At 36.4% G+C, this 14,790-nt stretch overlaps 1 protein-coding gene across 3 annotated transcripts in view; it reads left to right on the top strand.

The window, feature by feature from the left end:
• The window catches only part of LOC124979763 (sodium channel protein type 1 subunit alpha), a 141,218-nt gene that overhangs the window by 84,368 nt on the left and 42,060 nt on the right, over positions 1–14,790 (top strand). The window contains exons 10-17 of one of the 3 annotated variants that reach the window (XM_047544428.1): positions 252–458; positions 2,789–3,073; positions 4,020–4,316; positions 5,642–5,774; positions 6,624–6,862; positions 8,662–8,835; positions 9,902–10,258; positions 12,609–13,091. In XM_047544428.1, the coding sequence (XP_047400384.1) occupies positions 252–458; positions 2,789–3,073; positions 4,020–4,316; positions 5,642–5,774; positions 6,624–6,862; positions 8,662–8,835; positions 9,902–10,258; positions 12,609–13,091 (2,175 nt within the window). Of the gene's footprint in view, positions 1–251; positions 459–2,788; positions 3,074–4,019; positions 4,401–5,641; positions 5,775–6,623; positions 6,863–8,661; positions 8,836–9,901; positions 10,259–12,608; positions 13,092–14,790 lie in introns of all 3 variants that reach the window. The other 2 variants (XM_047544427.1, XM_047544426.1) reach the window with 2 other exon arrangements.

Genomic DNA, 14,790 nt, shown 5'->3' with positions numbered 1-14,790 from the left:
ATCTTATTTTATTGGTTCTGTTTTATTCTTGGTGAATCCAAGATTTCCCTCCTAGATACCAAAGTATGAATGCTTAAGTTAAAGAAGGAAGAGGCAGAGTTTAACGAAATAGACTGTGAAGGAAGTAGGAGGGCCCGTGACCAGTGTAATTATAATTTATATCGGTGGTGTTCTGCAAGACACACAAATTGAAAGGTGAAGCCACCACTTAATGAAGTAGTATTGAAAAGCAATTCTGTTCTTGTTTGCAGACACTGCGTGCTGCCGGGAAAACATACATGATATTTTTTGTGCTAGTCATTTTCCTGGGCTCATTCTACCTAATAAATTTGATCCTGGCTGTGGTGGCCATGGCCTATGAGGAACAGAATCAGGCCACACTGGAAGAGGCAGAACAGAAGGAGGCAGAATTTCAGCAGATGCTTGAACAGCTTAAAAAGCAGCAAGAGGCAGCTCAGGTAAATTATCAAGTCAAATATACTGTTGTGCCCAAAGGCTTGAGACCCCACAAGGACCACCAGAGACCACGATCAATGCAAGCAGCAAAGAGTCATTTATTAGCGAGTTCGAACCCGGTCCTCTGCGTCCTTAATCAACGACGCTAGGAGAGAGGCCCCGAGCCCTCGTCAGCAGGGTTCTTATAAGGAAAAGCAAGCAGTTTTACAGTGTTCTTCTAATTGGCTAACATTCGAACAGCTAAACCTCCCCTGGTTGGGTCCGGTCAATCTATTTGATTTTCATTGGGTCCGGCCAGAACTGGACGGTCCTAGAGGAAGAAGGGGGGAGGGAACAGGTGAACTATTCAGGAGCTGAGTCGGGGCTAGGCCCTGCTCTCGTCCTTGACGGATAAGGTCTCCAGGCAACTGCACATTCCTCGGACAAATATCTCTTAACAACCTTGGTAAGCACAGGGGCCCAGCAGTCCTGTTTGTCCTTGAGACAGTTAGCAGCACAGATACCACCCTGCTCTCAACAATACCTTGTCCCACAGTACCAACTCTTTCTTTCTTTCTTTTGGTACCAGCATTTTTTATTGTTAAAAATTATTGGAGGGCATCTAGGTTGGTTCCACAATCTAGCTATTGTGAATTGAGCTGCTATAAGCATTGATGTGGCTGCGTTACTGTAGTGTGCTGATTTTAAGTCCTTTGGGTATAAACCGAGGAGTGAGATAGCTGGGTCAAGTGGTGGGCCCATTCCAAGTTTTCTGAGGAATCTCCACACTGCTTTTCAGAGTGAAAGATGGTGGAAAGAGACAGACATCATTACCCTATGTACCTGCATGATTACACGAAGGATGTGAATCTACATCATGTATACAACCACAGAAATGAAAATTGTACCCCATTTGTGTACAATGAATCAAAATGCAGTCTGTAAGAACAAAAATTAAAAAAAATTAGTGGAGAGAAAGTGAAAGACAACTGATGGCACCTGAGGAAGCTGGTAGAATGGGGAATTAGTAAGGATTTCTGAACATCTACTTAATTTCATTTAGTTTAATTATTCATTTAACTATTTTAAGATGCTTGTAATATTAACCACAATAGAACTTTCCCATGTTATTTTAGTTATTTTAAGATGCTCGGAATAAAAGGGAAAATGTAATTTTAGAGGGTTTTCTGGGAGAAGAAACTTTTATTGAGTGAGTATACTGGCACTAGGAGAAAATTCTAAGGAGATACTATTTTCTTAGAAAAATGAATTATTGGTTATAATATAAAAAGATGTTCATCTATTTCATAAAAGTAGCCTTTACCTTTCTTTAACCAAACATATACATCTTTTATTGTGGTTGTTTAATTACCTTTATAAGGAAGTGATTAAAAATACAATGTTCTCTGATTCAGTGGTATCCAGTAGGCATCTGAACATCACCAACTTCACAGAGACCAGGGGATCTTAGAGGAATACTTGTTTTATAGTGTGATGTCAGTGCTCATAGTTCAAACAGTGCCTGTCCTATAATCCCATCTGTGTCACATACAAATTCATGATCTTTACTAAAGAAGAAAGTTCATTCAGGAATATTAATTTATACACAAGAGGCCTATATTGAGGGTATTCTGGGAACACTGGTAATAATCAAAAAGTGCCATCTTAGTACCAGTACAATTTGTTATCAAAAAACATTGTTCTTATCCAATGTCTACAGGTCCAGTAAGAACCAGTGCCAAGATGAAGATAGTGGGGGCAGTTTTTGGAAAACTGAACATCTTGTATTGCTTAGCAGAAAACTGTTAACCCTCCTTCCTTCACTTTTCAAAATAGAGTATCATAGAGGGGTGAAAAAGGGATTTTATAAACATCCATCAATTTGATTGGTAATATTTTGAGGGCATTGTATAACACAGTTTCAATGGCAATTATCTCATTCCCATTTTTGGTTATGACCTTATGTAATTCATCAGCTTTTCTTCTATATGTCATTCTGATTTTCAGAGGAACGAAGACAATGCTAATTAAATCCAATTTTTAGGGCAAATCAAATCCCAAAAGTAGTATGAATTTATGTTATTGTTGATAAACAATGGATCCTTTTGAATATGTGGTCTGTGAAGCATAACACAAATCTAACAAATGGAATGATGGAGAAAACCAGATATCTCTGAAAGTCCTCATTAGGTAGACAGAAAAAAATCATCCCTTATACTTGTAGAGTATCTATGTGAGATTAGCTCAGTCAGCTAAATGTATTTTGTAAATGCTATAAAAATTCTTCAGATACTTTAAAGAAAGGTTAAGGACTTTTCTAGTGCCTCGCTAAAGCTATTTTTCCTCTACATAGCAAGCAGCAGCTGCAACTACCTCGGAACATTCCAGAGAGCCCAGTGCAGCAGGCAGGCTTTCAGACAGTTCATCCGAAGCCTCCAAGTTGAGTTCCAAGAGTGCCAAGGAAAGGAGGAATCGGAGAAAGAAAAGAAAACAGAAAGAGCAATCTGGTGGGGAAGAGAAAGATGAGGATGAGTTCCACAAATCTGAATCTGAAGACAGCATCAGGAGGAAGGGGTTTCGTTTCTCCATCGAAGGGAACCGACTGACATACGAAAAGAGGTACTCTTCTCCGCACCAGGTATGGCACTGCTGAGTTTGATGATGCGCGGATGACGAGTAGAGTACTGAAGAGAGGGAAAGAATTAAACTGGACCGAGGAATTTTAATCAGCTGAATCGACTATAGTTTTATTATATTTAAATCTATTCTTTCTGTACATGGTTAAGTGAAATTTTTATTCCACATGTATGTGAGTCTGCAACATGGTGTGTTTTGAAGTAAAACTGGGTTGAAAGCCAGGAGACCTGGAATTTTCATTCTGAGACTGGCTGCTGGCACTTGTCTGTGACTAATGACATTTAATCTTTCTGGCCCTCAGCTCTTTTAACAACCACCAAAAATGTGGATCAGGGATTGGCTGATCAGTAACGTCCTTTTGGTTGTTTTATGACTTTATGTTGTTTTCCCCCTAACTTCTTTATAAGCCACCATGCATGTTTCTGAAAATATCAGTCATAGTTTACTTTATTGAAAAGCACATGACTCTGAACTTCATAAGTCAAGTATTAAAAACACTATGCCTTTTAGGCAGCACAGGAATAATAGTTAAAGCAATTTTAGAAAGGTGGACTGATGATCTGTGAAAAGTTGGAATTCCTTAAAAGGAAAGATCAACGAAAACAATGGTGGCCTTGCTGAGGTCTGGCAACTAGTGCAAATAAAGGTTCACAAATTCCCAAGCAATAGAATTTATGGTGTTTCCATTTGAAATTGAGAAATGATGGCTCAGGGATTTTTTTCATTTTCTATAGGTTGCACTCTAGCTCCCCATTCTTTAATACCAGTGGCTAGAAACCACTGATTGAATTGAATATGAATGCCCATAAATTTACAATATATTAAAGGAATGTGCCATATTCTGTCACGTATGCTGAAATTCCCTTCAATTTAATCTTGCAAAATGATTGCACAGTGCAAAGGCTATAGTAATATGATTTTACTTTTTGTTTGTTTCAAACTTTTAGTCTTTGTTGAGCATCCGTGGCTCCTTATTTTCTCCAAGGCGAAATAGCAGGACAAGCCTTTTCAGTTTTAGAGGGCGAGCAAAGGATGTGGGGTCCGAGAATGACTTTGCTGATGATGAGCACAGCACCTTTGAGGATAACGAGAGCCGGAGAGATTCCTTGTTTGTGCCCAGACGACATGGAGAGCGACGCAACAGTAACCTAAGTCAGACCAGTAGGTCGTCCCGGATGCTGGCAGTGTTTCCAGCAAATGGGAAGATGCACAGCACTGTGGATTGCAATGGTGTGGTTTCCTTGGTTGGTGGACCTTCAGTTCCTACATCGCCTGTTGGACAGCTTCTGCCAGAGGTGATAATAGATAAGCCAGCTACTGATGACAATGTAAGGAAGTTTTAAATAGTTCAGGCATGGCTGGACCATTATTGCTGCACCAGCCAGTGTTTCTACAGAATGGATCTCTTGAGAATGATTCCTGGTTGGTCAAGCTGTGAATGCACCTGCATCTTGTAATACCTTTAATGGACTAACCAACTAAACCTTAAAACCTGACTCTCTCCTGCACAAACCTGAATGCATTTACTTATTCAACATGCTAAGGATTAATTAGACACAATAATTACTGCCTCCGATTGGAGGATTTGCTATATGCCCGCACTGAATTTATATATCAGGGCATCCTCTAAGGCTCTGGTATAAAAGTAAATAAATGATTCTTCTGCTCAAGTGTAAAGGGTGTATAATAAATCTTTCCAACTGATTCTTTAACATATCTGTGCTGTAGTTCAGATTTCAAAAACACTGTGCTTAAACAGACAGCTTCACTGTTACCTTAAAATTTCTAGTACTCATATTTGTCTTATTAAAAAAATGCTGATATAGGTCTTTTCAAAACTAATAAAAATGAAGAGACACAAATAAATTATTGATACAGATGAAAGAGTTGCCTGTGAACAAAGGTGTGTTACATGTCTGTGAATATAGAACCAGATGAGGAATTTCCAAACAGATGCTGCCTCATTATAAACTGTCCACTCACTTGGAAATATATCAGCATGATGAGGCATGAATAAGTCAGAATTAGATGACTTATTGCTCTGATACCCTGGATGAAACTGTTGTCCATGCAGCATGTGTGTGTGTTTTTAATATAGTTTGTGTTGTCAATGACTACCCATGTCTTATTTCCAGAAAAAGAGATGGCAGCTAAGTGTGTTGTAATGGTTGGTATTTTCTTTTAAAATTAAATGGCTACCTTCTCAAAAATCAAATGCCTGGATCATTTATATGGCTTTTTAAATTATTAGGTTCTTACTATTAGTTCAGAAAAAAATGGATAATTGTTGAATCTATCTGTCTAAACATTTGCCAACTATATCATAAGTATATTTAATAAAATTATGAAATCAGATGGATAAAGATTAATTTTTGCTATATGACTGAATGGTTAACAGTTTTGACATTCCAGGTTAATGACACAATAAGTCAGCAATATCTGCCATCATCAATTAAATATGAAAATGCATGATGCATGTGTTTCATAATATTCACCAAATCACCATTTGGTTGTTTGCTTTTCACATTGTTCAAGCTAATTGCTTAATGCATTAGCACTTTCTTTACAGGGAACAACTACTGAGACTGAAATGAGAAAGAGAAGGTCAAGTTCTTTCCATGTATCCATGGACTTTCTAGAAGATCCTTCCCAAAGACAAAGGGCAATGAGCATAGCCAGCATCTTAACAAATACAGTAGAAGGTTTGTAACTAATTCCATTTCCATTTTAATTATTTCAGTCAACTTATATTATACCATTGGAAACAAATCTTTCTATTTGTGTGTTGAAAACTTCATTCTAATGAGAAGGCAAGAGTGATTATTTATTATATGTGCTCCTATATTCTAGGAACTTTAAAAGTTTATCTATACTAATGATATTGAACTCCAAAGACTACTTTTCTGAACTGTATGTGGCAAATCTGAAAATACACATAAAGCATTCTGTAGGGGATCAAATCCCTTTAGTCATAGTGACCCTCTGTTCCACTTAGCTTCTAAGTGCTCCAACAGCACTGTCCCTTTTAGCCTCATCCCAAATACTCTCAGGATTAGAGAGGAGGAGAAGATCATTTTCACAAAATAAAAACAAATCAAAAGATTATTCTTGGATCACATCACCCTAACTCAGACAACCCCAGTGTTGACAACATTGCCAGTCATTAGCGTCAGATTTTATACAGTATGTTTCCCTAAGCATGTTCCTATTGAAAAAGATCCATCACTTAACTTGAGGCCAAGTGCTGAGTCACAGTATCAATGCATAACTCTTTCTTCATTACCTCTTCTCTGTGTGTATGTCTGTGTCTCTAGGAGTCTAGAGTAAATCATATATATATATGATTATATATATATATATATATGATCATATATATATATATATGATCATATATATATATATATATATATTTTTTTTTTTACCAAGTACGAAAGAGTTTGACTTTGTAGCAAATGGAAATGTACTAATTACTGAATCTAGTGGATCTGAAATAAATATTTGTGGGTATAGAAAAAAATTTTTAGTTGCTGTTCTTATTCTTTTAAATCTAGAACTTGAAGAATCTAGGCAGAAATGCCCACCCTGTTGGTATAAATTTTCCAATATATTCTTAATCTGGGACTGCTCGCCATATTGGTTAAAGGTGAAGCATATTGTCAACCTGGTCGTGATGGACCCCTTTGTTGACCTGGCCATCACCATCTGTATTGTCTTAAATACTCTTTTCATGGCCATGGAGCACTATCCAATGACAGAACATTTCAACAATGTGCTTGCAGTAGGAAACTTGGTAAGCATATTGTAAGGTAATTGTGTTCAGTCTTTAGATTTTCTGTTTAAGAAACTGTTACATTTAATAATTTATAGCATTTTTTCAACCACCCTTCCTACCTCCTACTCTACCCTCAGGGGCATTATATCTAACTGAATTATACATAGTACACCCTACTTTTACCAAAAGTAATGGTCCTTTATATTCATCCATGCAAAAACTGAGAAAGAGAACAATAGTCCTAGGCCCACAGTACTACTTATAAAAGTCCATAGTGATATTTACAACTTTTTAATGATGCAGAAGTAGTTTATTGCTTAAGAACACTTTTTTTAAAAAAAATGATAGTATTACATTTTCCCTAAGTACAGAAGGCCAAAATAAATTTGTGGATCTTTTTCTCCTCCTTAATCATTATCATTGTAAGAAAAATATAACACTATAAAACTTCTCCAGCTTTACTGTTTCCAGGATCTAGGTAGTCTATGTAGTAGTTCATCTATTTATCCTAAATCACACCATGAAATATTGCAACCCCCCAGGACATTATATATACTGTATGATTAATAAGGCAAATTTTTGAGGGGTTGGGGGCACCAGGGATTGAACTTGGGCACTCGACCACTGAGTCACATCCCCAGTCCCATTTTATATTTATTTAGAGACAGGGTCTCACTGAATTGCTCAGTGCCTCACTGTTGCTGAGGCTGGTTTTGAACTTTTGAACCACCTGCATCAGCCCTGGAATGCTGAGATTCCAGGCGTGCACCACCTCGCCAAGCCAACATGGCCACTTTTGGTGAAGGTTGCCTCTTAATTCTTTCATTTGTATACTTCAAAACGTAATTTATCACATTTGCTAGTTGACTCAACTTAGTAATATTAGGTTTTATTTGTTGAAAGAAAGAGCACTGAAATGTAACATATACATTTTTCATATTTGGTTAGAGGTTTAGGATTTTTTTTTTTTTTTTTTTTTTTTTTGGTACCAGGGATTGAACCTACTTAGTGTTTAACTACTGAGTCACATCCCCAGACCTTTTTAGTTTTCATTTTGAGATAGGGCTTCACTACGTTGCTTAGGGCCTCTTAGTTGCTGAGGCTGGCTCTGATCTTGTGATTCTCCTGCCTCAGTTTCCCAAGTCACTGGAATTACAAGCATGTACCACCATGCCTGACTCAAGGTTTCAGATTTTTGATGGTTAAAAAAAAAAAGTGTAACGTCCTTCAATATATTATTTATATTTATATTTGTAAAAATCTACTTTTTATACTATGAAAGTCAATTTATTTTTTTCATGTATAACAGATAATAATGATAGTATTACACACACAAACAACAGATGGTCATGTATGACAGCTAAATAATGAGGGAAATGGGTAAATAAGCTTGTAGATAAAATGAAATTGTGTATGAGCAAAATCTCATCCGTATCTGTGTTGTAAAAAATCTGGAGGAAATGGCAATTTGGTTTAATGAAAAAAAATGCCAAAAATAGAATATTTGCACTCATATCCAAGTTTTGTCATCTTATAGTTGTTTGCTTTTGGGAAAGTCATTTCACCCATCTTGCAATCTTAGTTTCCTTTCTATAAAGAAATAATTCCATCTCATCCAGTTATTGGGGATTCTGTGAGGATAAAGTGAAAAAAATGCATATGAAAGTCTTTAATAAACTATAAACTAGTTTGTGCATTTAGTTAGTCATGGAATCATAATTGGAAAACTAGCAGAAGCCTTTTGTTCTAAAGAGCAAATATTATGTCACATTCTTTCATTATCTGATAGAACTGGAATAATTTTGTTTTCTTCTTAGGTTTTCACTGGAATCTTTACAGCAGAAATGTTTCTGAAAATAATTGCCATGGATCCTTACTATTATTTCCAAGAAGGCTGGAACATCTTTGATGGTTTCATTGTGACACTTAGCCTGGTAGAACTTGGGCTTGCCAACGTGGAAGGATTGTCAGTTCTCCGTTCATTCCGATTGGTAAAGCAAAACAAAAAAGGAACAATAGCAAAACCTTCTCTAAGAACAGCGTTCTTGAATAGTTCTGTCATGGATTTTAACACACAACCATTAGCCTATCTTTGCATTGCCAAAAACTGTTCTTAAGTGAGAAAAATCTATATAGTCCCACTTACTATTAAGAATATTTTAAAAAGTGTAGTCAGGTAAAATCAAATATACTACCCAGTTGCCATTCTGACTAATTATTGTTTCTAATGACTACTACAGTTAATATTTCCATATCTAAGAAACGTTTTTAATGCATATGCTCCATCTTTTAATGATAAGCTAAAAATATAAATAGCCCTTTGTAGCAGTGGAAGACTATCAGTGACATGAAATACATGCCAAACGTTCTACCAGCTCTTCCTCTGGAAAATATATACCTTCCAAAAATCAAAAAAGAGAAAATTTGTAGGACTACAAAGCATTCCTGTTAATTAATATTAATATGTCCTTGCAAATTAAGGAAATATAGAGTCATACAAAATATTCCAGTTTCTCAGTGCAGGTGCATCTGGCTATATCAATGAACTGAAGTAGCATTAATGAATAATGCACATTTTTTCCCTCCATATACATCAGGGCTCAATATGATTTTACTTATTGACAAATGAATATCTTTCAGTAGAGATCATTCAGATTCAGTTGTTAACATTACAGTTTAAGGCATGATATATCTCAGAGCCACCTTTATAAAACAAATAAAGAAAAGTTATTACTAAGTACTCATTAAATATTCACTCTCAGAGAAAATGATCTACCAGCTAAAATATGGAATAAATAGATTCTTCCTAGAAGGTCCAAAAATTGGTCATGAACCCTAGAGGATAGGGAATGACCAATGTTTTAAGAGATTCAAACTTTTTGTGGGGATGCTGGGGATTGAACCCAGGACATCACATATGTTTGGCAAGTGGTCTTCCACTAAGCTGGACCTCAACCCTAAGAGTCAATTTTAATCATCATTTCTTGGTAAGCCTCAACATATTAAATGCTTGTAAATATCATAATAATATGTATCAATTTTTTTTTCATTTTCTAGCTCCGAGTTTTCAAGTTGGCAAAATCTTGGCCAACGTTAAACATGCTAATAAAGATCATCGGCAATTCTGTGGGGGCGCTAGGAAATCTAACCCTGGTGTTGGCCATCATAGTCTTCATTTTTGCTGTGGTTGGAATGCAGCTCTTTGGCAAAAGCTACAAAGATTGTGTCTGCAAAATTGCCAGTGACTGTAAACTCCCACGCTGGCACATGAATGACTTCTTCCACTCCTTCCTGATTGTGTTCCGTGTGCTGTGTGGAGAGTGGATAGAGACCATGTGGGACTGTATGGAGGTCGCTGGCCAAGCCATGTGCCTTACTGTCTTCATGATGGTCATGGTGATTGGAAATCTAGTGGTATGTACCCACTTAAGATATGCATTTCAGAAATATAATAAGAATATAACAGAATGACTATTTTATCCACCCAAACTCTTATGATTATTAGTTCTAAATATCTCTTATCTTGGCTATATTTATGCCTTCAGTTTGAAAGCATCACAATATAAAAGTAACCTACAACGTTTCATCCCATTCACTATATGAATAGCAGTAGAGGGTCACATTGAAGACAAACCTAAAATAATATGCTGGAAACATTTTACAAATTTAGAGTCAAGGGAGGGAGAAGTCTAAAATATATAGAGAGAGAAATCAACAATATGTTATACATATGTATACGTATGGCAGTGGATGACAAACAGTTATAAGATGTGCATGTGTATTAGTCAGGGTTCTCTAGAAGAACAGAATCAACAGGAAGTATGATTATAAAAAGGGGATTTATTAGATTGGCTTACACGACCAGAAGCTGGATAGTCCACAATAACCATCTGCAGGCTGGCGAGCTGGAAGAAACAGTAACTGCACAATCCATGAGGCAGAAGCCCCAGAACAAGAAGGATCAACATTGGTACCCTAGTCCAAGACCAAGGCTTCTGGAAACTACCTGGAGAATCACTGGCAGAGTCTGCTTTTGAAGAGTGAAGAAGTGAAAGTCCAATATCCTCAGATGATTGAAGTAGCAATCAAAAACCCATTCAGGAAGAGTGGAGCTTGCATCTACATCTGCTTCCTTGTTCTTCCAACTTTTATTCCACCCAAGCCACCATCCTATTAGGCAGTGCTGCCCACATTTAGGGAGGGTCTCCACTTCAGTTCACTATCCCACATTCCAATCATACCTAGACACGCCCTCATTGACACACCCAGAAGGTTCTTAATCAGCATCTCTTGATCCAATCAAGTTGACAATTCAAATTAACCATTACAGCATGCAAACACTTTTCTTAATGTTACCTCTGGAAAATATATAGATTCCAAACCAAACAAGAGGAAGTTCATAGGATTACTAAATATTTCCACTATTTCATATATATGCCCTTGCAAATCAAGGAAAGAATTATAGAGTCATAGAAAATGTAATTATTTACCTTAAAGTCATGTATAGAAAAGAAAGAGAGAAAGGAAAGAAAGAAAGAAAGAAAGAAAGAAAGAAAGAAAGAAAGAAAGAAAGAAAGAAAGAAAAGAAACGAAGGAAGGAAGGAAGAAAGAAAGATAGTTAGCTAGTTCAGCACTACCTGTCAGTTTTGGACTAACAAGTGGTGCCTTTCAGTGCTCACACTGACTATGCCATTCATTTTCTTGCCCACTGCAGTACACAGCACTTGGTCACCCACTATCATATGGTAGATGCATAAGCCAACAAATTATCCAGCAGCTCTAAGTCAAAATAGTGGATGGCTAATGATGACATTCTTTATTTTGAGATTAACCTAATGGAGTAATTTTTCCTTAAAATTGGAATATTTCTGTATATAAGATGGGAAAATATAAATAAATTCTAATAAAAATAGAAGGGAGACTACTAAAGTAGAGGAAAGGAACCAGGGGAAGGGAGAAGCAGAGGGAAAGCGGGGGTACTGGGGAATTAGTTGATCAAATTATGTTATGTGCATGTATGACAATGGCACAATGAATCCTACTATTATAATTATAATGCATGAATAAAAATCAATTAAAAATATGTTTGTATATGTAAATATATATGTATATATATATTCCAAGGGATATACATATTAATGTGCAATCCTCATCAAAATAGTATAAATTGTTTACAAACAGTTCTACTAATTAGAACAGTGGGGTATGAGAAATGCATTATAGTTAAGAAAACAAGCATTGATGCCTATTTTGAACCCATAAACCCTTAATCCTAAATTTGAGTCACAGTGGAGATTTTTCAGTTAACATCCAATTCAATATCTCTATCAAAAAGAAACTACAAAACCTATTTAAATACATAATTCCAAACAATGTTTTTTAAATTTAGAATTATATAGTACACACATAAATTTGTTTTTCTCATACAGTTTTAGGTTAGTTCATTCAACTTCATTTACAAGTGGGAAAATATGAAAGCAATAGAAAACATGTCTTTACTTAAGGATGAATAATTAGATAACTATTAAGCGAGATCAAAAATTCAGAGCACCCAAGTTGGGATTGAACCCAGTGATTTATGCCTTGAAAGCACGCATTCTACCACTGAGCTACACTCCCAGCCCATGCAACTTCAAATAAATACGCTGTGGTGTTTCTGTCCCATCTAGTTTTAGAACTTGGAGATTCCTACAATTATAAGTTTTCAAAATATGCTCTTCATTATATTGAGGTAAAATTATAACCATGTCTGTTGTTTTTTAAGGTCCTGAACCTCTTCCTGGCCTTGCTTCTGAGCTCCTTCAGTGCAGACAACCTTGCAGCCACCGATGATGACAATGAAATGAACAACCTTCAAATTGCTGTGGATAGAATGCACAAGGGAGTAGCATACGTAAAAAGAAAAATATATGAATTTATTCAACAATCCTTCGTTAGGAAGCAAAAGATTTTAGATGAAATTAAACCACTTGATGATCTAAACAACAAAAAAGACAGTTGTATGTCCAACCACACAACAGAGATTGGGAAAGATCTTGATTATCTTAAAGATGTTAATGGAACCACAAGTGGCATAGGAACTGGCAGCAGTGTTGAAAAGTACATCATCGATGAAAGTGATTACATGTCATTCATAAATAATCCAAGTCTTACTGTGACAGTACCGATCGCTGTAGGAGAGTCTGACTTTGAAAATTTAAACACAGAGGATTTTAGTAGCGAATCAGATCTGGAAGAAAGCAAAGAGGTAAGATGCTATAAACATGGGTAGGTATAAATTTATATATGTATGTTTGTATATACATATGTATTATGTTACCTATATTTATGACTATATTTTTGCCATCTAGAATTCTATGCCATGACTTAAATTTTAACTTCATTGAGGAACCAGAGATGATTGAGATGATTGATAAATTGAAGAATAGTGTAGTAAGGGGCGAGTTTCTCATTTTTAGGTTATCTGTCAGATGGATTAGTGGATGATACAATGAATGAAAAAATAGAATCATCATAGGACTATTTAATCCTTATAATAATCTAGAGGGGACTGTTACAACGTTTTAAATAAGAAAGCTAGTGTAGGAGATTTGAAGGATGCATAAGGTGAGGGATGGAGCTGAGACTTGGACTTAGAGGCTTCGTAACTTTTCTATGTCTTCTGTTGCATCACATTAACTCACATGCATGAAAGAGACCTGTAGCAACAGGAAATGGTCTTTACAGCTCTTCTCACTAAAACTGCATTGTCCTATGTGTTAATCTACATGGTCTTCCATAATACTATGCCATATACTGAGTTATTTAAAAACTGAAATTTATTTTCTCACAATTCTGGAAACTGGAAAATTCAAGATAAAATTGCCAGTACAGCCAGTGTCCGGCTAGATCTCTCTCCTAAGGTTGCAGATGCCACCTTCCCTGTCTTCACATGGCCAGTCCTTAGCATGAGTGTGGAGAAACACTTTTGGTGTCTTTTCCTCTGCTTATTAGAGCACCAGCCCTACTGAACTAGAGCCCCAACCTCATAGCTTCTTTCAGCCTTTATCACTCTCTCACAGACCCTGCCTTCAAATACAGTCACAAATGTAGGGGTTGAGCTTCAACATTTGAATTTGGGGAGACAAAATTTAGTCCTTAGAAACCTACTTAGAAGTATTAAGCTAAAACTCTACTGTACATACAGACTATCCCTGATGTGCAGTGGTTTGACTGCTTTTCAACTTTCATTGGTGTCAAAGTGGTATGCATTCAGTAGAAACCATAATTGGAATGTTGAATGTTGATGTTCGACTGAGTTAGCCATATGGAGTGTCTGATGTTGGGCAGAGGCTGGGAGACAGAGTTCCCAGCCAGCAGCCCTCTCAGAAGATTAAACAAACGATGCTCTGCAGTGTGCTGTATAGCTATCATGTTCAGTAGGTCAGGTGTATTAAATTTATTTCTGATTTATAATAATTTCAGTTTGATGATGGGTTTATTGGGATTCAACTCCACTGACAACTGAGGAACATCTGTATGAGATTACTCAAAAGAAGTCTAAAACAAAGCACCTTCACTTCAGTTAATGTTTGGAAATCTCCAAAATAGTGAAGTTCCCACCTTTTAGGCTACATGTCTAAATATTTTATGATATCTGATACATCAAAAACATTTTACTAGGAGTATAATTCCACTAGAATATCACTCTGTCCAAGGGAAACTACATTGCATTTTCATAGTTGTCCAGGCATATGACTTTCTTTTGACTTATTAAGGATGTCCCTTTAAAGATGATCCAAGCTTTTATAGTGAGTCTCTGAATAATCTAGTTCTCATTTTCCACTTTTAGGAGTAGGGGGCTAATATTGGAACTAGAAGCTTCTTCTGTAACTCCAGCCTTAAGGGCTTCTTAAGTATTTCAGTTTTGTGCAATGGAACAGGGAAAAGGAAATGTTCAGGGACAT

Source organism: Sciurus carolinensis, chromosome 3 (genome assembly GCF_902686445.1).
Source record: "Sciurus carolinensis chromosome 3, mSciCar1.2, whole genome shotgun sequence".
Classification (NCBI taxonomy): Eukaryota; Metazoa; Chordata; class Mammalia; order Rodentia; family Sciuridae; genus Sciurus; species Sciurus carolinensis.
This window is presented reverse-complemented; position numbering and strand designations above follow the sequence as displayed.